This window comes from Elgaria multicarinata, chromosome 6 (assembly GCF_023053635.1).
Source record: "Elgaria multicarinata webbii isolate HBS135686 ecotype San Diego chromosome 6, rElgMul1.1.pri, whole genome shotgun sequence".
Taxonomy (NCBI): domain Eukaryota; kingdom Metazoa; phylum Chordata; class Lepidosauria; order Squamata; family Anguidae; genus Elgaria; species Elgaria multicarinata.
The window spans coordinates 88285504-88309151 of NC_086176.1; the positions used below are offsets into that span (position 1 = coordinate 88285504).

The window sequence follows — 23648 nt, forward strand, 5'->3', positions numbered from 1 at the left end:
GAAGGGTAACTCTCTGGGCATGAAAAGCGGCTGTGGATTGAAGGTACAGCATGGAGTCGGAAGAGGGAGAGGCACAATTTCCCACTCAATGCTGTAGGTGACCATCAGCACAGCCTCTTGATTCAGGAAGCTGTCGATCGTAAAATAACAAATGCCAGTGTTGTTGTTGACCCCTGTGTCAACATAGTAGGCTGAGGTTTAATTTTGATAAGCTGCTGACTGAAAGCCATGGTACCCATGTGTATAATATTGCAATGTTAATGTTCTTCAACATGGGGCTTCTTAGACCAAATGGGCCCTGTGTAAATGATCGGTTGGTTGTTCCACATCATGCTTGGAAGTAGAGGCATGAGGCTGGTGAACCGATCCTCAATGGGGCGATTCTCCTTGGTGTTGGTGGCTGCATCAATGTCAAAGTCATCGGTAGGACGGAAGATGGCGATAACAGCGTCTTCTCCAGGCATGTCCTTTTCAGGATCGATTGAGATGGTTTTGCTGGGATAGAGTTGGCGTTGGCAGTGATTCTGCATTGGAAAGCCAGGATGGATTTTTGCCAAAAGCAGTTTGTTGGCATAAATCAACTTTGCTAGATGCGCTGTTGCTTTTGTGGGCCAGGTGTCCCAAGAAAGACCCTCTGTGATAACAACTATCTAAAGCATCGATGGAGGGAGCACTAATGTCGGTACTGTATTTCCCAGACCCAGAAACCGAAAGCTTGCCACAGGGGCATGTCATTTTGCCCATCGGATTTTTCTTTGGTCTCGCTCCAATGCTAGCAGTACTGACTGTAGAGAGGATTGCTTTCTCATCCAATATAGTTGGCTGAGTTTTCTTCCTTTGTGCTATGGGAAATGGTAGTCATAGGTGTAGTCTTCTCCCGAGTTCATGAATGTGTGAGTCCACTGTTTGAGGACAAAGAAAGGTTGAGGCATATTCTCCATCCAGTTGAGGGAATGGCTGACAGTGTAGGCTTACTGAGACAGGGTAGTAATGACCCAAAGCTTTCCACTGACGCATCCCCAGTGCATGTTACTGAGCACATATGAGAACCAGTGTTCATGGTTGACGAAGACGTGCATGCTGCTGCCAGGGTTGGCGTCGATATGACTGCATAGCTGCGTAGCGGTAATCATCTTCACCTGCAGGTCAGAAGTGTTTTGAGCTGGGTATACATGTAGTTGCTGATGAGATATTGGAACTCTCAAGGACTAAAGTGGGGTCCCAGCAGTTCAGGTTGGGATGTGACCATGGGTACTTGAAGTCATCGCTGGTGTCACTGTCTGCCTTGTCTATGTTGATGTCTGTGTCAGCGGGGTCTCTCTCATTTGGCATGGTGCATTTCACTGTGCTGCATGTTCAGATAATAGTCACTTTGAGTAGTGTCCTAGTTTCGGATGGTAATGATCCTTATTTGCATGGTGTAAACTGCCTTGTCAATGAACTTGGTAGCAGCCAACCAGCCCTGGGGACCATGGTTCCCCTCACTGATACTACTGTCGTCAGTCCCAGGGGGTGCCTGAGCTAGGGTTGGACTGGTCAGTCTAGGCATTAGCCACTTTGAAAGGTGGAGGCCTGTGGAGGCTGGAAGGTCTATCTTTGATGGGAGTGTCTGGGTCAATGGGAGGCATGCCTTGAGATTCTCTGTTCCTGAGCAGCAATGGTGTCTTCGGGTTGGGCATGCTTGGCAGGAGGTTCAGGCTTTTTGAGAGGAGAGGCTGGGACTTGGATATCAGCCGGAGGATCACAGGTGACTTGGCCTTTGCACTCAAAGATGTCCCCTGGCCTTCTTTGCACTTGCATTTCTTAGTCCCATCTTTGGAAATCTCACTCCACTCTTGTATGGGGTCTTGAATGTTGGTGTGGACGCTGGGGTCATAACCAGTATCCTCATAGTGCTCTCGAGGGGTATTCTACTTGGAGTCTTGCAGCACAGGTGGAGCAAGGGGATGAGTTTGGGAGGTGTTTGCCCCTACCTTTCTGCCAGGAGATGTTTTCACACTTGGGGGCTACAGTGCCCCAGTGACAGGTTTTGAAGTGCTGGCAGTCAAAGACATTAGATTGTCCTGGCGTAGGGGTGCAGTGGAAAGTATGCAGACAGGTGTGAGTAACTTCGATTCGGTTTTGGTGAAAACTTTGGGGGGCTTCTCCAAAGGGGACAGGACTAGGTTGAATATGGGTGGGACAGTGGGCTTTTGGCCATGCGGGGGAAGAGCCATGTTGACCGGTGTTTGCAGGTCTTCATCATCTGCCAGGAAAGCTAGGGTGGCATGGGAGACCTCGCTTTGGTCTTCCTTAGAGAGTTCAGAGGGTTGTAAGGCCTGCTCCCATGTCTAGTCTCAAGTGAGTCAGGCGTAGCACTTGGGGAAGTAGGTGAATTTCCTGGTATGATCACACAGCCCAGCAAAGGGCATAGGTCCTCAAGGCAGTGCTTTTGAACAGTCTGGGTCTGCTTCTGCTGGGGTGGGTCAATCAGGTCCCTCATCTGGCAGAGGATGAACACCAAGGTTGGATACTTAGTCTTCTGACAAAAAGATCTTGAGAAACTCGCATTTGCTTCCCTGGAGGTACAGGGTCGGCTCCATCTGGAACAGCTCCAGGAACAGCTGGGCATAGAAGAGCTTCTGGGGTCTCAAGCATGGCTTTGGGTCGTCCAACACCATCTGAGCCGCCCCTCTTAGCACTGCGACTGCCACTGTCGGGGATGGTTATGGTACAGACTGAGATCCATGGAGCAACTGGCTGGCTTCTTGAGCTGGCTTCCTGTTAAATAGAGTGGACACCACAGAATTTTGGGTGGACCTGGGCGCTTGGTACACAAAAGGAATATCCATGTCACATTGCGAGTCACAGATAATAGCCATGTAAGAGAAACACTCTCTCATTTCCTGCACAGACATCAAACCTCAGTTGGGAGGTAGTCGGAAAGAAAAAGAAAATTTGGACATGTGGTCTCGCAGGGCTTGGCGATGTTTTGTTGTGATGGTGTTCCCATCATAAACTTGAGTCATGTCCGTGTTGGATGCGATCATCATGGGGGTATGGCAGATTTCTGCAGAATTTTTGTTTTTCTGATCCACCCAGCAGGGGGTGCCTCCCAACACAGCCTTGACTGCTTTGACAAACACTGCCTTCATCAGCCCTTCCTCCCACCAGATGATATGTTTGTTGACATAGTCATTGAAGGGGAAGTTGACATTGTTCCAGTTCACATTGCCATAGTGAATGCAGGTGTGGGCAATGGCTATGCACAAGTTGGTCTTGCTGGTGTTTGTGGGGTCGTGGAGCCAGACAGAACTGCATATTCTGGTCAAGCCAGTTGCCCAGTGATACAGCAGGCAGCCTACCACAGGCGGCCTAACGCTTCAGCGACAGCAGGTCCCACACTTTCCCTTCCTGCACGACTGGCAGGTCAGGTTGCCACTTTGGCAATTTCAGCAGGTGAGCCAGGAAGTATCCAGCTTGTAAAATGGAACTGGCAATCTCCAGAGTGTGCTGCAGCTGGGAGGCCCTGTGTGTGTTGTTCTGGTACTTCATAAACAGAGAAGACCAACATTGCAAAAAGCTCTTTTCAGTGAAGCAACGTTCGTTCACCAGAAAATCACATAGTTTTTGGAATTTACGCTTGGCCTTGCTCAACTTGGCATTAGCTCCACTGCCTCATCACCAAACCAGAGTCTTAAGGAGCTACTGTGAACATCCTGAATAGGTTGGCCCCCTGACTCTCTCACTGTTTCATTCGCCAACTCCAGCTGCAAAGACATGTGGGTGGCAGCTGCCATAAATACATCAAAATTGGTTCAGCATCACAAGGTGCAGTCTTCCTGCCCTCCAGGGCCTCAATCTCCAGCCCGCTCGGGACCCAGCTTCCCAAAAATGTAAGCAGGGATGTATTGTGTTGCTTCTACAGCTTGCAAATGCTCTCCTCACAGCCATTAGGCACAATCAGAGGAAATAACAGGCTCACTACTGCCCCCACAGGTGGAGTAAAACAACATTTAGCCCACTTCTCACATGCCTGGTTTAAGTAGTGCGTAAAATTGTAATTACTTACAGTAGGACCCTCCACCATAACATGCCCATGGTTTGTGCTCTTTTCCATTTGAAGAAAAAATGAGTTCCGTAAGGAAAACCGGTAAACAGAGATTGGTACAGGCTGAAGCCACCGGAGTAGGCGAGAAGGTCTTCTCTAGTAAGGCTCTCTGTGTACCATTCCTGGTTAGACTGGACCCAGCTGACATCAAGAGATTCATCACTGTTGTCTTCGAGAAACAAATTATACACTGTCGGGCCAGGAAAATGCACCACAGCAGACCAAGCAGGATTCATTGTCTTCATCCACCAGTTTATCTGCTCACAGTGAACACCACTGTCTATACGACAACAGGATTGCTCCTCATTGAATATAAACCTGAATTTTCGTAGATTCGAATCTACGCAAAGAGCGTCATAATGCAGCAGCAACAGCAATTTATCTCCTTAATTTTTGTTATAGTGCAGTTATTAATGCACACATACGTTCATACAGTGCTATGGAGTAGGGAGGAGCGAAGCTATACATTTTATATGCAGAGCTCCACAAATTCATAGAAGAGGAAAACCGAGGGGCAGAAAGGAACGAGGCAGCAGAGGGATGCTAGAGGGGGACTGAACATGTCTCCTCCCTCTTGCTGCCCATTCCCCCCTTTTTGTTTTAATTTTAAAGCTCCATCAACATGAAAACGGCGGAAAGGAATGAGGCAGCTGGAGGATGCGATAGGAGGGAAGGCGGGAAATCGGCCAATCACTTTGTCCTGCCCTCAAAGTTACGCCCACATGTCAAAATGCGATTTAACTCCCCGAAGGACACATAACTACTACGGTGCAAACTCAGACGTTTATCCAAAAGTCACGGTAAATCGCAACTACGAATATGTGCATTATCACGTTAAAAACCTGGCGCTGTGGTGAATGGGCGGCTGCATCGTGTGTCCTGAAACGCGAATCTGCGCATTTATGTCGTGGTAAAGAAGCCATATAGACAAGCCCCAGGAAATACAACAGCTTTTATACTTTACAAACTTTGCCTTTTCTTTTCTGCTGATGAGATCCAGCCTCTCAAATTACTATTACTACTATGCCCAAGCTAAGCACCTCCCACTTTCCTGGGAGGGCCACGATATATTTTTATATATAGGCATGGACTTAAGAGTTTGTGAATTCTTTAACATGCATAAATTGCTATTATACCTTTATAGCTGCAGCTCTAAGTTTAGTTATGCACATGTATATGCACTGATTACCATGATTGTTCCTAGCATGCAGCGGGTTACAGGATTGCAATTTAAATTTACTAAAAAGAGGCCATATAGCAGGAGACATACCTCAGTGGCAGAGCGCATCTTGCAAGCACAATGTCAGCGAAGTCTTTATAGGATAGCAGTGTAAGTCAGTAGCTATCACCACATCTTGTGGCAGTGAATTCCATAAGTTCATATGTATTGTGTAGAGAAGTATTCTATTTTGTTATTCCTGAAATTCCTGTGAATCATTGTGTAAAGAAGTACTTTACTTTGTGAGTCCTGAATCCCCTGCAAATCATTTTATTGGGTGATCCCATGTTCTAATATTATCCACTTTCTCTTCATAATATTATTAACTTCTATTGTGTTCTGACTTGGTGATCTTTAGAAAGAAAGTAAAAAGTCCTGAGCATTTTCCCAGAGTTTCCTAAACTTTTTGTACCCATTGGCACATTTGGGGTTTTGAGAAACTGCTCTGAGCACCACCACAAAATGGCTCCCATGGAAGATATGGCTAGTCACATAATTGCTGCCATGGGGCAAAATAACCAATAATGGTTTAGGGTTGAGTCATTTGTGAGGTTTGTTGTTGTTTGTTCATTGTTGTTATTATTATTAACTGGCTGTGTTAATTGATTGTTCATATTCATTAGGAATAATTTCAGTCCTCTTCTATAGATGAGAACCGTGTGCTTGAGAGACATTCTAAAAGTGTCAAAGATATTATTTTGGAATTCAAACTAAAAAGTTTTGAATACATTATTTAGTTATGATGACCATGGAATTTAAACAAGTGGAATATCATTATCAGGTTGTCTCTAAATAGACTGGGAGGAAAAGCATGATTGTAACTTTCACCAATCAGAAATTGCCATTGGTCAAGTAATTTCCACCTACATTACCAGAGCTTGTTTTGTTTGCTTTCATTTTATCCCAGACTGCCATAAGAGATTGGGATTGTTAAGCGTTATGTAGATTAAAAATATATTCAAAGATAAAATATTCAGCTGTCCTTCTCATCTCTTGCCCATATGTGCTTGATTCCACTACTGAAAGTTAATCCAAATAATATGTACAGATAATATTCCTAAAATACTGAAAACCCAGTTCTTTGGGAGTGTGAAAAGGATTTTCTCCCCATAACTGGAACAGCCACAGGTAATATGCTGGTTGTGTGCTCTTGATCCACAGCCCTTGTACATCGCAATTATAATCAGAACTATAAAGGATCAAAGAAGGCTAATGGGGAGGAGGGTATCTATATCTTTTCTAAGTCATGCAGTGCTTTATGGATTAAACAATCAGCTTGAATTGAGCAGAAAATGGTACAAAGCTAATGCAAAACCTGAATGACTGGTGTGATTTGGTCCCTTGTGATCCATCCCTATCAGGAGATAATTTGGCATATTTTGGTTTCCTTTTTCAATAAAGAATACATTGCGTTCAGTGGTAAACGTATCCTTTTTTCAGTCCTTGTTTTGAAGCAATATTTTCTAGGGCACATAATCCCTTAGGAGGGTGCATTGATGATTTTTCCAGATAAGAGTCCTCAGGGAGGAATATCTTTAAGGCTGTAACAGGTCATAATACATCAGTACTGGTAACAAATTAATCGTGCTGTAGTGTATATCCTGTGTAGTACTGAAGGGCATGCATCTTATTTGTAAATATTCAAAGGTTTTCTTTTATTTTAGGAATGTTTAGAAACACATGTACATAGTAAGTTTAATTTCAGAAAACAGATAAATAGAAGTCCCTATGGTTTAGTTTTATGCCTCTTTCTTTGCAATTGGTGCATTGAGTTTTTTTGTTTTAATAGAAATTCCTAAAAATACACCACTTGAGTTTTTGTAGCTAAAAATGTTGCTTGTATGTTTTATGAACCCACTAAACTTAAACAGATCTCTTTAGAAAAATAACGTGGACACATTTTGCTTTCTGCAACCTCAAGAATGTTAAAATAGAAATGCTTGCTTGAATTCCCTATCCTGGCTCAAGTTACTAGGTGGTCCCAAGTTACCAGAAGTAAAATTTATAAATCTAACCCCTAGTCTAGACATTTTCCAGCAGTGACTGCAGTTCAAAAAATATTAATGTCTAGCCGGCAAAGTGAAATTCCCCCCAGTGCTTTTGCAATGACTAGAAAGTTAACCTTTTGCCAACTGCTGCTTCTATGCATGAAGGTTATTAAAAAGAATCCAGGCATTTATAGCTAGGGCTTTTAAGATTGAAACACCTTGGCATGACCCTTTGTGTGTCCTTTTGTTTGTTCAGGCTTGGCCTCTGTTGCTGGAATGTGTGAGCCTGAGAGGAGCTGTAGCATTAATGAAGATATTGGCTTAGGTTCTGCTTTTACTATAGCACATGAGATTGGTCACAAGTGAGTACATTTTTAAATCTTTATAAATCTTAGTTTAATGACCTCTATCTTTGTGGCTTTATTCTCTCATCTGTGCTTCTTATCTTATGCATAAAATAATCCTAATTATTAATTTTATTTGTTTTGTACTTTATTAACAATCTTTATTAAAAGTTATATTGGTCCAGTCCCTAAATACTCAAGATGGGATGTGCCAATAGTTACATCAATATAATATTGCAAAACATGACTATGCAGGCACTACAAGAACGTTTCGCCAGCATTACTACAATTGCAGGGTTGTATCCAATGCTGGCTGTCCACCAGTGGTAGAACATATTTTTCCTCTCCCCCTACAGCACACCTCCTAAATCTGCTTGAAATGGTTTGGGGACTCTTTGGAGCAGACTTGTGGGTGGCTGCAGCAGGGAGGAGAGCAAAGAGAAATCCTGTTGGTTGAGCAGAAATCCACATGCACTATATTAGATTTAACTCATAAAGCTGAAACTTCAGGGTGCAAGTTTCAGTGCTGAAGCTGAAAACTTTTGCTCATCATTATATTTCCTGATACAGTATAATGAATGCTTATTACGGCTCAGTCATAAACACTTATACAGTTCTTCAAATGTGATTAATTTCCTAAAAAGATAGTTTTACCATGTAGGAAAAATGTGTGCAAACTTAATGTAGATAATCAGGTGTGATGAAGACACCTACATGTTTCACTGAGTATACATAAAAGTGCTACCCATATAGAAAATGCAACAGGTTTGAAACAACTCAGGTCCTATGGCATGGTCTGAAAGCACATGAGGCAGCTACCTTGCTGAAGCTTAAGCAGGTCTAGGTCTGATCAGTGCTTGGAGGGGAAGAGTTCCACAATAGAAGAAAGGTGGAATATAAATGCAATGAGTAAATATAAATAAATAAATAAATAAACTCCACTTAAATCAATTGAAATAAATACAAAATTGTTTGTTTGAGGTATAAGAAAACTACTGTAATTATTAAAAATAGACATTCATGTTAAAAAAAACCTTTATCTTGGCCACTATCCAAAAATGCTGCCTCTGTGCATGTAAAGGCAACAGTTCAAAAACTCCAAAATCAGTTTAGAAACTCCAAAATCCACAGTTGGACAATATTTTATTTGAACCAATGAAAATGTCACAAAATTGTGTGCAAGCTTTCAAGTTCTCCACAACTTCTCATCAAACTGTTATGCAAAGCAGGGAATGGGGAAAGAGGAAAAACAAAAAAGAGCAAAAAATAGGCTGGGTGTTATAGCCATAAGGTCTGCATTTAGGCTCTGCTTCAAATTTGAGATTGGTGGAATTAGTTTCTGCTAGCTGTTGCAGGTATCAGGTTACACCTAGGAGTCAGGAACCAAAGAAGCCATGGCTGACATCCATTTTTGAAAAAAATAAATAAAGCCCAGCAGTTACTCAGTTCTGTCTGCAGCTTTAAGCGAAACACAGACCCCATATTAGGCAGAGAGCAAAAGTAATAAAGAAACATGGCATTCTTTATACTAGCAAAACTAGATATTGATTTTTGGTGGTAAAGAAAAGATCAATTGAAGCCAAATTATCTTTACTTTGTAAACTAGAGAGGATCTTGGCTACAGGATCTTGGCTACATGTTTGCTTGCTTACATGCACATAAGGTGCTCTTTCAGATCATGGGCTGATTACTATGACTGCTTATGTTAGTTTAGCAGGCTATGAAAAGATGTGCAACAAAGCTGAAATCCTGAACACACAACTCCCATTGAACTCTCTTTTTTCCTGGAATAAGGGGATTTATTTCCTCTTTGCTTAGAAAATGTAATTAAATATGCTACGATGTCTGAAAGCAACTGTTAATAGCATATAAAAATAATGATCAATACTCATAGAAGAACTTCATAAAATTACCACAGAATGTTCCGTTCCAAATAAAAAAGCATTATGTGACAATATGAAAAGGAGGACAGGGCTCCTGTATCTTTAACAGTTGTATAGAAAAGGGAATTTCAGCAGGTGTCATTTGTATGCCTGCAGCACATTTCCTCTTCATCACAATGGTTAAAGCTGAAGTAGTCTTGCCCTCTTGACCAGTTACAAAAAATACGTAATCACACATTTACTAGTTAAAGTTTCCAATAAACAAACTACAAAAACTTTGAATAATTATCTACTATCAAAAGGTATTCCTTCCCATGAAACTTAAATAAATCTATTCCCATTTTTTCCATCTTCATATTGCTTATATATTTGCCAGAATCCATTACTAGCATCCAACTCATCTACTGTTGGTAACTAGAAGTACTCTGTACAAATGACTTTATTCGTATCTCTTGGATCCAAACAAATTTTATTTAGTCTTGACCAGGTTTATTCACAATTACTTTTGAATTTACCCATTCAATGGGTTCTTCCACCTTAACAATCACACCCATTTGCTCCAATCTTCTGAGTTCTCTTTTCTCCCTCCTCCCTTAACATAACTGGAATTACTTGAAATTCTAACTCAAATTCCTTCCCTTTATATGAACATTTCATAACACACTTCCCAAGCACTTCCAACCTTGTACCTGAGTAGGTAACTAATCTTATATTTGATTTCTGTAAATATTCATTCTGAAAACTCTTATAAGTTCTTTCGAAAATAGCATTAGCCTGTGCTCCAGTATCAGTCTTAAACTTTACATCCCTATTCTTTATTTTAAGATCTACAGTTCACTCTTCTTCCAGTTTATTAGATATTAAAATCCCAATAAACATATCTTGCAAAACTTCCTCCAACATATGCATATTCTTGATTTTATACATCTTTGCAAAATGATTAGGTCTTCCACATTTTTTACAATCATTTCCATATGCTGGATGTTGTCTTATCTTATGGTTGTTAACACATCTAGAATAAAATGTTGAGCTTAAAGCAAAACTTGAAACCATTTCATAATCTATGCAGCTGAATTTTCTTTTTAACACTGTGGTTTTTTTTAAAAAAAAAATCCATTTCTTTCTCTGCTGGTCCCAACCCTTTTAATTGCTTTACAGTCACTTCTTCTGCTCTGCAAATATCCGCAGCTTTTTCCAGGGTCAAACCAGCTTCTCTCAGCAGCATTGTCCTGAGATTATGGGAGTGTTTGGACAACATATTAGTCAACAGAAAAGAAATAGTCCACTCAACGGACAGTGCCGCTCCATAAAAAGAATTGTCTCCTCTCTGTTGACTTGCCGTCTCTCCCCACTACCACCACCCAACTGAATGGCGGTGCTGGTTAGTTCTTACCTTACCAGCGCTGCCATGACAGTGGGAGGAGTGGAAATTGAAGGAGAGATGAGGCTCCCGGTGGCAGATGGATCCCATTGCCTATCAACAGGGGAGAGGGCTGGAGGAAGAAGTTCCAATGCAGCCCTCTCTCCTGTTGACAGGAGAAAGGATTCATGCTCTACTGTCGCTAGGCAATTGGGGTGCTCCATCTCCCCTGTCGGGAGGTGCAGCGCCTACTGTTGTCAGCGAGGAGGCCTTCGCCAGAGCAGGGAATTGAGTGCTCTGAGGCGAGGAGACCAGCCCCAAGCCTCCCCGCCACAGAAGCATGAGGCTTAGGGCCGGTTTCCTCACGTACCACGGCCCTCAATCCCCATTCCAGTAAAGGAGGAGGCGATGCTGACACACATCTGAGGGATGATGTGGCTCGGTGATGATGCATCCATTGGCATCAGGCCCATGGCAACAGAGAAGGGGGCAGAGCTGCCCCTTCTCTGTTCCTGTGGCCCCAACGCTGAAGGATGTGTCACCAGGGGGAGGTCTTCTCCACTGTGACGGAAACTTTTTCCCTGGCGGTGGTTGTTCCATCCCCATCGTGTTCGAAAGCAGCCTCCATGGGCACAGAAGAGGTGCTGCCGGGATAAAGGATCACCTCACCTCTCCCAGCGAAGCACCCTTCACAATGATCTCCATGGCAACAGGTCTTCTACTCGGCTCCTGCCCTGTTGCCGTGGAGGTCAGGGCACCAAGTGACACGTTAGGGTCATAGCTGCTCCTGTCACGAGCAGCTCTGATCTTTGCGCATCACCTCTCCTCCCCTTTCACCTCAGCCAAAGTGGATGGCCCTTCGGATGAGGCAAAAGGGGAGGAGACGCGACATGCAAAGATCAGAGCTGCTCATGACATGAACAGCTATGACCCTTGTGTGTTGCTCCGATGTCATCAGAGAGGTGCTTGCGTTTCATGTCCAGCTACGGGAGGCATCCTCAGTCCGCCTGATCCACTTGGGGATCGCCTTGAGGAGAAGGAAGGGGCTCCTTCTATCCCCTCGAGGCGATCCCAGATTAATGGGGGGCAGGGTAGTGGTGGCTCTTGACATGGACATCCCTGGCAACATGTGGGGTGTCATGATCTGTGATGCCCCACTCAGGGACGGCATGTTCCCATGTGGGCGAGCGTTTCAGGAGATCCAACTGCCCTGCCCCACCAAGGGATGGGAGGATTGGGGCTCCTGAAGTGCTCGCCCGCACGGGTTTATTTTTCCTTGCCCATGGAGCCACACGGGGCTAGAGTGGCCGGGTTTCTGCTGCTCTTGACTCCAACTCTGTGGACAGGGGAGAATAATCAACAGAGCCCGCCAGACAACACAGTAAGCAAATTTGTATCTTGTGCCTATCTACTTCATCATCAAAATGGAAAGTATTGTGTACTTCTCTTGTTTCTTCTACCACATGCAAAAATAAAGCAACTTGAAGCGTCTCGCTTTTCTTCTCAGCTCCACTTGCAATACAATACGATTCAAATCCTTGCTTCCATTTTCTCAAATTTTCAGCCACATTACCTTCAAATGACAGTTTTTCTGGAGGCTTCAACACAAACCAAATATACACGTTGTTTAAGCATTTTGAGCTAAACATTATGTCTTAGCATATCATGTGAACCATTACTTAGCATGTCATGTGTACCATTCTTAACCATGGTAGCTTCATAACCACAGTTTAAACACACTTACTAACCATTTGCTGCAAAAGGCCTAGTGGCCTAACCATGTGTCTGAACAGGCCCATAAAGTTGGATATCATCAGCATATTGGTTGCACCAATTCTCAAAACTCCAAAATCTCTCTGAGTGGTTTCATGTATCTGCTATATATTGCATGAATCCCCGAGCACCATTTTCTGAGATCGCCCCTCCAAGAAGGACTGGAGACATTGTATAACTGTGACTCCTAATCCCATCTCAGACAGATGCCCCGGAAGGGTACTATGGTCGATAGTATTGAAAGCCACCAAAAGGTCCAGCAGATCTAACAGGAATACACTCCCCTTTTGCAGTTCCCACTGCATATCACACCAAGGTGACCTAAGTAGTCTCTGTCCCATTACAAGGCCTGAAGTCAGATTGAAATAGATCTAGATAATCTGTCTCATCCAGAAATCCCTGGAGCTGAGAAGCCACCACACACTGCAGCACCTTGTCCAAGAATGGAATATTGGACAGCAGCTGGAAATTATCCAACACAGTGGAGTTGAGGGAGTTTTAGTGTGTGTGTTTTAAAACAAAGGTCTTACCACCGCCTATTTTAGGTAAGATGGAATCACACTTTGCCATAAAGAGGCATTCACCACTGCCCTTATCCACTCAGCCAGTCTCCCTGGCTGACCAGCTCAGTCAGACTATGCTGATCTCCCACGAGTGGGAGTTGTACAGAAGGGTTCTGAGCAGGCTCTTCCACTATTGGGGAATACTGAAAATCAACCTCTGTCAGTAGTGCTGAAAGCACTTTGGTCAAAGTTGTTTGAACCACTGGCAACTACAGACCTGCACCTCCTTTCATGGAAGGTGGCTTTTCTGGTGCCCATTACATCTGCACGATGTGTCAGTGAGCTTTGTGCGCTCAGAGTGGACCAACCTTATTTCACCTTTCATTGAGATATAGTAGTGTTTAGGTCCAATCCTGCTTTTCTGCCGAAGGTTGTGTTGGAATTTCATTTAAATCAGCACATTGTTTTGCCTGCTTTCTTCACCTCTTCAACTATACTCCTGGATGGACCCTGCATAGACTTGATGTTTGTTATGCCCTGGCCTTTTATTAGTCGAGGACTGAAATGTTTCGACTGTCTCCCCACCTCTTTGTCTGCTATGACGGCAAGTGCAAATGGATCAGCTTCTCTTGACTCAGTGCTTTGCTTCTTGGGTCATTAAGACTGTCAAGCAGTCGTATGTGCTGGTTGGGCTCAAACTATCTTTCCCAGTCTGAGCTCACTACCCAGTCATGCGGTAGTGAGATCGGTTGCATTTGCATTTCATTTTTTAAAATTTAACATAATTTTTTAAACTGAAGTACTAAAAAGCCTGGGAAAATAGAAAGATCTTCACCTGGTACTGAAGAGAGCATAATGTAGGTCCAGACAAGCCTCCCTGGGGAGGTCATTCCACAACTGTGGTATCACTATTGAAAAGAACCTCTCCTTAGTAGCCACCTGCCTCACCTCATTCAGCACAGGCACTTGGAGAAGAGCCTCTGAGGATGATCTCCAGTTCTGGGCAGGTATTTATGGAAGGACGAGTGAAGCTGATTGGTGGAAGCTTCAGGACATATAAAAGGAAGTACGTCTTCACACAGCATATAGAAAAACTATGGAATTCAGCTCCACAGGATGTAAAAATAGCCACCAATTTGGATGGTTTTAAAAGGGGACTGGATAAATTCCCAGAGAAGAAGGCTATCAATGGCTATGGGTCTTAAGGCTATATATTGCCTTCGGTATCAGAGGCAGTATGCCTGTGTACACCAGAACATGGGCAGGAGTTTGATGTTGTACTCATGTCCTGCTTGTGGATTTCCAACGGGCAGCTGTTTGGCCTCTAGGAACAGAATGATGGACTAGATGGACCTGATCCAGCATGGTTGTTCTTACATTTTAAGGAGACGATCTTTCAGGTAACGTGACCCCAAGCCTTTTAGGACTTTGTAAGTTAATACCAACACTTTGAATTTGGCCTGGAAATGGGCTGGAAGCCAGTGCATAATATTATTATATCGGCCAGTCTCTGTTAACCATCTTCCTAGCCTATTTCAGGACTGTTTTCAAAGGCAGCCCCATGTATAACACTTTGCAGGAATCCAAATGAGAGGCTTCCAAAACATGGATAACTCCAGTCATGATAATACTTCCCTCTTATTTAATATCACTGTTTTAACGATATAGGCATCATCTCTAACAGCCCGAGTTTGGTATTAGTATATATGATAGACTATAATAGTAGGTAAATTGTAATATAAGACTTCGGTTTCTCACATAATGAAGAACATTTTTTTCCTGTTGCAAGAGGAAAATCTGCACATTTTGGTGAATAGTTGTTCCCGACCCACTTCTTATTTTTGTTTCTCTACTTTGAAGACATTAAGAATTCTATTAATGTTCATAGTAAAAACTTTTTACTCCTGCAGAAGTAAATATATAGATTTTAAGAAGTCTTCACCTTTTATGTAGTTTCAAATCTGATGGTTTTAGTAATAAAGGGGTAAAAATAGTTATATGTGTAGATTTTCCTTTCTAGTCTAAATTTATAAGAACAACTTGCTGCTCTTTGACAAGTGATGGTGAAACATAAAGGAGAATCTCTGATACCTTAATTTAGAAGAATTTAATACGTAGCTCCCCACAGGAAGAAATAGCTTTTTGGATAGGTCAATCACTTTTGAACATTAATGAAATCTTTTACTGTATAGTAAATGAGAATACTTTTATTAGGATCAATTGGTGTTCAAACTGAAGTGTTTGAACCCTATCCCTTTCACTTGCTCTGATTCTTTTTTGTTAAGCCAACACATTTATCAAGATTTCAAAATCTTTATTTCTGTAAAGTAGATGTTTCTGACATAGAGATGCTTTTACTAAATCCTTCCACATATGGTTCCTCTCAATCTGTTCTTCCAGTCTGACATTTATTCCTTTATTTTGCCAGCCAAATAAATGACCCAGTCGTCTAACGAGCATTTTATCCATGCTACTCAGTGATTTTATGGTACTGATTTGTTTCAGAACTTTCCTGAAGGAAAGAAAGAATCTCAAGTACAACTTGAAACTCAAGTTTATCTTCACTGGAGACAATGATGTTCTTTTAATTGTTCCTAGTAAAAGTATGCTTAGTATGAAGATTCAGTTGTGCTTCAACTAGTGATACAGTGACTGCTAAGTCAGCAAGAAAACAAGGAATATTTGAATGATCCTAGCAAACAGTATATCTCTATCTTAAGACTGTTACAATTTCGTGGCTTTAATATCATGCCAACTATTTGTCTTCCACGCGCCATTTTGTTTAACATCCAGCCTGACAAAGTGTTCTGGAGAACTCTTCATGTGACATTGACATTTTAGTTGATCCTAAAATATGTATTGCCCTACTGTAGGTTTTGGATTTTTTCTATCATTACAGCTACCTATGCCATGGGGGTCACCCAAGGATCTATATTGGGACAGATGCTTTTTAACTTGTTCATAATTGATCTGGAGTTAGGGTGAGCAGTGAGGTGGCCATGTTTGCAATGACACCAAGTTAATCAGCATGGTTAAAACCTAAAACTTTGTAAAGAAAAGGGAGCTCTCTATACTGGATAAAAGGGCATTAGAATGAAAAATGTAACTTCACATGTTACTTTTGCAGTATGGGAGCCACTCTATTGCAGCTCTTTCCAATGCCACAATAATACATGAAAAGGTTGGACTCATCCCCATGCCTGCTCTTCCTCATACCAGTATCATGCCTTCTTGGAACTGGGCTAACACTGTTGTGTAGATGAGCCATAGCATGGGTTCCTCCCATGTGGCTTGGGCTTCTTGCATTACTTGAGTGATATGGAAAGGAGCTCTATCCTAAAAATAATAATGTGAGAAGTACCCCTGAATGATGTAGAAATCTACACCATCAGTGCTATGTATTAGAAGAATTACCCAAGAAATACCAGCTATACTCCAGCAATCCTTTTTTCAATATTGCCACTAGATGCCTAGAAGAGGGTTGCATTATATACAGGACACCTCCATTGTAATCCAGCAGAAATCTTAGCCGAGATACCAGAAACTATGCCTTAAAGACCTTTATATGAACCTGGAGGTTTGTTTTATTTTAATTTTATTTTAAGGGGCCCTACCTAACTTTACGGCATCAAATTCCATTTTACAGTTCTCTGAGCTTAATAAACATTTTACAGTTCATCTGCGGCAGATATGAAAAAGAAAAACAATGCATGCATGCATTGGGGATTTGACTAAATTACAGATCTTGAATTCAGTAGTGTCAGACCACACATGTGCACCTGATGCATCTCAGGCCTTAGCTAGACCAGCAGTTATCCTGGGCTGATATCTGGGATCGCCCCTGTGCATCCAGATGATGCACAGGGGATCCCGGGATCAGGGAGGGATCATCCCTCCCTGGCTCCGGGATGCAGCCCTACACTTTGGGCCCAGTTTTTCCCGTGGTCTCGGCCCGTTTCCTTGACTTTTCCCAGCTCCACGCGATTACGTGCGCGGAGCCGGGAGGAGCGCTGCACCCATTGGGGCTAGGGTGGGGGGAGCGAGGAAATCAATTTTTTTTAAAAAAAACAACAACACACTCCTACCTTTAGTCGCTCCAGCACTCATGTGCAGCCGGCCCTTTGAAAAATAAAAAAAATGGCAGGTGCAACGCCTCTCTTCTTGAGGCCGTCGTGCCTTATGTGTAAATGAGAGCAAGGTTGCGCGCTATTCACAACGTGAGGTCTCCCCTCCTCTCCCCCAGATTTTCAGTTAAGTCTAGCAAAGGCGTCAGGTAGAGAAGCAAATTGTTCAGGAAAACAAGAGGAAGCAGTGTCAAAAGATTGAGGGAAATACATTTATGTTTAACTTGAGAGGTTATATTTCTAAGAATTGAATTCCAATGTGCTGATAATAGCTCAGTTTAGACATCATGACAAACATTGTTAAGGAAGCTTAACTGTGGAAGAGATTGTAGTTTAGTGGTAAAGCACATGCTTTGCATGCAAAAAGTCCAAGATTGAATCTCGGGTAGCCCCACTCTAGTAGAGCAATCCTATGGTTCTTGGGCAAGTGTCCAAGTTGGCCCCAGATAGTCTAAAAAGCCCATCTAGCAAAATCTGCAGGGTTGGAGGACGATCTTCGCCTCTTCTGCTCCTCCTGCCCTGCATTGGACAATTGGATGCCTCCAAGTTTGGGGGCTTCCAATCACCAAGAAGGCAATCAATAGGATTGCATTTTAAGAATCTCAGGTAGCAGGGTTGGGAAGATCTCTACCTGAGACCTTGGAGAAGCACTGCCAGTCAGTGTAGCCAATGACAGGATAGATCAACGATATGACTGAGTAGAAGAGAACTTCCTATGTTCCTAGGCAGAGAGCTCCGGCTATTGGGCGGTATAGAAATGTAATAAATAAATAAATAAATAAATAAATAAATAAATAAATAATTCCTTTAGTCTGGGGTGATATCTGAATTGGCTGTTCCCTATGGAAATGGGAGTGAACATACACATTTATGAAATTGAGTGGAGCAGAAAAGAAAAGCTGACAAGCACCCATAAACTATGGTTTAACTGTTGAACATTTGGAAGTTCAAGCCGCAGTTTGGATTTCAAACCATGGTTAGTGAAACCATAGTTTGTGTAATGTCTGAATTGAGCCAATGAGTTTAAATAATAAATTCTAATCCTTATGTCAGAGAATAGATATATCTATCAGAAATGCTTGGAAAATCGTGATTAATCACTGTTTAAATAATAGAGTGGTTAGAGCAAGAAATAAATGGCTAGAGGAAGAAATTCAGTTACACTATTATAGTCCCATGTACGTCAATGGTGCTTGAACATAGTAATCCCATAGTCTGTAACCTATGCGTCTCAACCTATGCGTCTCAATGCGTCTCAACACGCATGCTGAGGTTTTAGATATTTAAGGGAATAACTACATGCGACATTAAATGCATTCCTTCCAGGAATATCCATTTTTTAAAATTAAAACCAATTGCGGGGAAGTCCAGTCTGGAACAGGACCAGAGCACACAGAGAGGGGAAGTTAAACTTTCCCTTCCACCTCTGCTCTACAAATAGCAATAGGAAAAGAAAAAAAAGCTCCCACTGCTACAATTGCTATTTGTAGTTCAGATGTTACCTTTTTTCAGGATCACAGCAGGGGACGGAAGGGTTAAACTTCCCCTCTCGGTGCACTGTGGTTCCATTCTGGATCAGGCTCCCCCATGCTTGTTTTTTCTTATTTATTTATTTTACTTTTAAAATCTGATTTTGCTGCAAGTAATGCATTTAATGTCACATGTAGTTAGGTTCCTACACATCATTCTGAGTTATCATGTCAGTTTATAATAGAAAATATTGTCTAGCTTCTTAATATCTTCCTTTTACTAATCTCAGTGACTACTTTAACTTCCTTGAATCTCTTTTTATGCAATCACATTGTGAAGATTACTAGGGCTGCAATCCGATGTAGCACTAACTTGGGAGTAAGCCCCATTGAATGCATTGGGACTCCCAAGTAAACATGCATAAGAATTTGCTGTAAAATGTAGTAAAATTGAACTAAATTGAATTTCTTTGCAGGCTTTTTATAAAAGGAAGGTGTGAATAGTAACAGTGTCTTATGCATGTGTAAGATGTCTTGACCCTGTGGGGAAGAAGAAAGAGCAAGGGGACAGGAGCAGGCAGAGGAAACATCAGGGCTTGCTCCAGTTGGACTCTTCACTCCACCGAGGGCTAACTGACATCTTGACCCTGTGGGGAAGAAGAAAGAGCAAGGGGACAGGAGCAGGCAAAGGCTCCAGTTGGACTCTCCTCTGCCCCTGCCCCATGGCTAACTGATATCTTGACCCTGTGGGGAAGAAGAAGGAGCAAGGGGACAGGAGCAGGCAAAGGCTCCAGTTGGACTCTCCTCTGCCCCTGCCCCATGGCTAACTGACATCTTGACCCTGTGGGGAAGAAGAAAGAGCAAGGGAATAGGAACAGGCAGAGGAAACATCAGGGCCTGCTCTAGTTCAACCCCCCTCCTTCGGGAGCAAGACAATACAATTAGCCCTGTTGTCGGTCTACTTAATTTCTCTCTCTCTCTTTTCCCTCTTTCCTCCCAAACTCCTTTTCCTTGTGTGTCATGTCTTTTTTAGATTGTAAAATCTAAAGAAGCAGGGGCTGTCTTCTTTGCTAATTGATTTTAAGCTGCTACGAGAGCCATTTTTGGCTGAGGAGTGGGGTAAAAATATGAGAAATAAATAAATAAGATCTCCAGCCTAAATTTTTGTGTTAAACCCTTTTACCTTTTATTTAATTTTTGTTCACTGAATATACTTTTCAATATGAAGTGTATATGAAGATCTTATAAAGTTGTAATAGTTTCTGTATAAAAATAATGGACTCTCTCTCCCTTCTCTTCTATTCTTTTGGACAGTTTTGGTATGAACCATGATGGAATTGGAAATTCTTGTGGGACCAAAGGTCATGAAGCAGCAAAACTTATGGCAGCTCACATTACAGCAAACACCAACCCCTTCTCATGGTCAGCCTGCAGCAGGGATTATATCACCAGTTTTTTAGAGTAAGTCGTCTCTTAAGAGAGATCATGGATTCTTGGGGGGAAAAACATGCCATCATACTCTGCTGGGGTGAATATAGAATGATAATGTTTACCCATGAGCCCTTATCCAGAAATGTTTGCACATAGCAGTGGATTGTGTATATGCTGTTGTACATCAGGATCTCCCTCGGCAAAGAGATGGTCAACGCTGTCAGGTTTGACAATGCTGATCCAGTTTTGGGGGAGTGGAAATGGGTGTGAGAGGCAAGAAGAGATGCTTGCTACAGTGATCCAACCTCAACTAGCTGATTTGGGTGTATGTGTATTTGAGTAACTATCTGGCTTTTTTGTTGCATGCCTAGGGATTAGAGAACTCCAGAGCGCTTGGCAATGCACACTTTCCAGGTCCTCCAGAAAGTGCGCAATTCCCAAGGCACACCATTACTGTGGGAATTGCAGTTTCCCGAGGCCACGGAAAGCACACTTTGCCTCCCTCCCTCCGCGCCAATAGCTGCTAGGAGAATTGTGCACTTTCTGAAGGCTCCAGAAAGCACGTTTTGCCTCCTTCCCCATTGCACCAATCGTGGCCTTAAAGGTGTGGGGGAGGCAATGGCGTTCTGGGCTAATAACATGCCAGGGGGAATTGTGCACTTTCCAGAGGCCCCAAAAAGTGCACTTTGCCTTATCCCCCACCCCCGCCGACTATGGCTTTAAAGGCCCTCTTAATCCTTTAAAGTGATGATAGGCATGAGCGGGGGGAGACATGATTTCCCGAAGGCTGGGGAAATTGCGTATTTCCTCCCTCCACTCTAATGGTGGCCGCCGCCATTAGAATGGAGAGGAAAAATATGGGATTTCCCCAGCCCTGGGGAAATTATTTCCCCCTGTTACTTTAATGCGGGCCTCCATTAACACAGCAGGGGAAAGGATGAAGGGCGTGCGCAGGTCAGGGCAGAACTGAGTTCTGCTCAGACCTGCACCCCCTTTGTCCTGCAGCCAGTGATGGGGTGCAAATCTGCCGGGCACATCCATCGGTTGCCCGGGACGGACAGATGCAGGAAAATCCGCTAACCTCGCAGGCCCAGGCAGATTTTCACCCCATCACTAAACATCCAGAATCCCATTGTCTTCTGTATAGTGAGCTGGCATGTCACAAAATAACCACGGTGAAGTAAGAACTGAATATATGAGGGCCAAACTACATACTATGTTAAATACATCATGTGGTCTTATATGGTTTTTTTTTTTAAAAAAATTAAATAGGAATTGTCCCTCCCAGGATTAGGATAATAGCAAACAAAGAAGGGCTTTTAACTCTTTATGCTCATGTCACAATTCTGGTAGAAATCTCTATACTCCCCAAAGGTGCTTCTAGCATTGGGAGGGAAACTGCTTTTGTGCCAGTGGCGTTAGGGGGCTTTTGAATGGCACATATAAACAATTAAGTCATCAAATAATTATTTAGTTTCCTAAGAACCATGAGACCTATATTTAAGATGTATGCATGTTTCATATTCCACAACCCCACTCAAGTAATCTGTTTCCTCGGTACAGGCTGTGATGTACACATTACTGTCAAGAAATTCCTTAATAAGTGCAGTGGAGAAGGAAATGCTGTGTTCCTTCATAGAAGTGAATGCGGAGAGCCAAAATACATGACAATTTAATATATGCTCCAATGCAAACATGAAATTTTGGATTAGGCCCTTGTTCGTATACCAGTTTATTTGTTCCTTCTGTGCATTAGTTTAGATCAAAATTATCTAGTTATGCAGATACCTCATTCTGAGTATCTAGGTTTTTGTTTGTTTTTCTAAAGGAATTTAGAAACTTTTAGAAGCTTGGTATAATCATTTGGGGAAACAAATGAATTAGGTTTGAAAAGTACTGACGCCGTACCCCATTTTTTGAAATCTCAATTTGAAACACTTGTTATCTAAGCAATAGTTATAGAAAATTGACTTGTAAAATTATTCATCTTTAGCAAAGTGTATGGAAAATACTTTTTTTTGGCAGGATGGATTGCAAAATTTGAAAGAATGTTAGCAAAATAATAATAATGTCACCACAATACCATTTTAGCAGTGAAATCCTATGCATGTCTGTTCCAAAGTAAATCCCATTTTTTCAATGGGGCTTACTCCCAGGTACGTGTGTATTGGATGGCAGTCTAAAAATATTAACTACATGTGAATGAAAATGAACCAGCATCTCATTTATGCACACTTAATGTTTACTCTAAAATACATCCTATTGTGTTGAATACGGGTTATTCTCTTTTAAGTGTGTTTAGGGTTCTAGACTTGGTATGTACAAAGCATCCTAACTAAACAAGTCTGGGTTTTTTTCCATTTGAGCAAGTGTCCAATTATTCTAGTAATTCATACAAATTTTAGTTATCTTGTAAGCAATTCCAACTAACGTCTATTTTCCTCCTAAAAACTTTTATATATTAAGAGCTGCTCTTAAATACTTTGAATTCCAGTCTAACTTACTTTTATGAAGAAGGCCTTGGATTTAAGCCAGTCTTTATTCCAATTCTGAAAGCCAGAGTACCGCATAAGATTTGGAGCAAAGTTTTAAATGTGAACTTGAGAGATTGGGGTTCAAGTTTAAGTTCCGCTATAGGCTCACTGAAAGCTTTCAGCAAGCTACTCCCACTCAGCTTCATCTGTAAAATGGAAAATGTAGTGAACTACCCGCACATCAAACATTTTAAGGTTGAACAAAATAAAAATAATAATCATAAAACTCTTTGTAAGTATGAAGTGCTATATTTCTGAATCATAGTAATTAGGACTGTGCACGGACCCCCCGATCCGCTCTGGATCCCGATCCGCAACTTCCAGATCGGGTCCACCCCGCGTCAATCCGCCTATGGTCCGCTCTGCTGTGGAGCTCCAGATCCGAATCGGAGCTCCGTGTTTCCCCCCCCCCATAGACTTGCATTGAAATTCAAACACCTATAACTTTTTTACTGTTAACTTTACAAACCTCAAAATCGGCACCATGAGAGCTTATCCATGTATCCACATTCATGCCAAGCTCCAAGCAAATCCGAGCATGCCTGATTTTTAGCGATTTTTCTCTTCTTTTTAAGCATCACCCCCCTAACCCCAATTCACACCCCTTTCGAGAACGCCATCAGTTTTCATGTAACAAACCTCAAAATCGGTACCATGAGAGCTTATCCATGTATCCACATTCATGCCCAGTTGGAAGGAAATCCGAGCGTTCGCTCCAGTGATTTTTGGGGAATTTTTGAAAATCCTACATCCCATTTTCAGAAATGCTAATAGCTCCGACATCTTTCCATACCTGCCCATAAGGATCCATTGCAAAGCGCTTGCCCATAGCAATCAATAGGAAAGATGATTTGGGGGAATAAAGATTTTTTCTAAATAAGGATCTTCATCTCAGGTGAAACACTTCAAAAATGCACACAAATCTTAAAC

General features: G+C 42.3%; 1 protein-coding gene across 3 annotated transcripts in view; it reads left to right on the plus strand.

Annotated features, from left to right (window-relative positions):
* The window catches only part of ADAMTS6 (ADAM metallopeptidase with thrombospondin type 1 motif 6), a 194104-nt gene that overhangs the window by 64853 nt on the left and 105603 nt on the right, over positions 1 to 23648 (plus strand). For all 3 annotated transcript variants that reach the window (XM_063128018.1, XM_063128020.1, XM_063128019.1), the window contains exons 9-10: positions 7554 to 7659; positions 20068 to 20214. In XM_063128018.1, coding sequence (XP_062984088.1) covers positions 7554 to 7659; positions 20068 to 20214 — 253 coding nt within the window. The remainder of the gene's footprint in view (positions 1 to 7553; positions 7660 to 20067; positions 20215 to 23648) is intronic.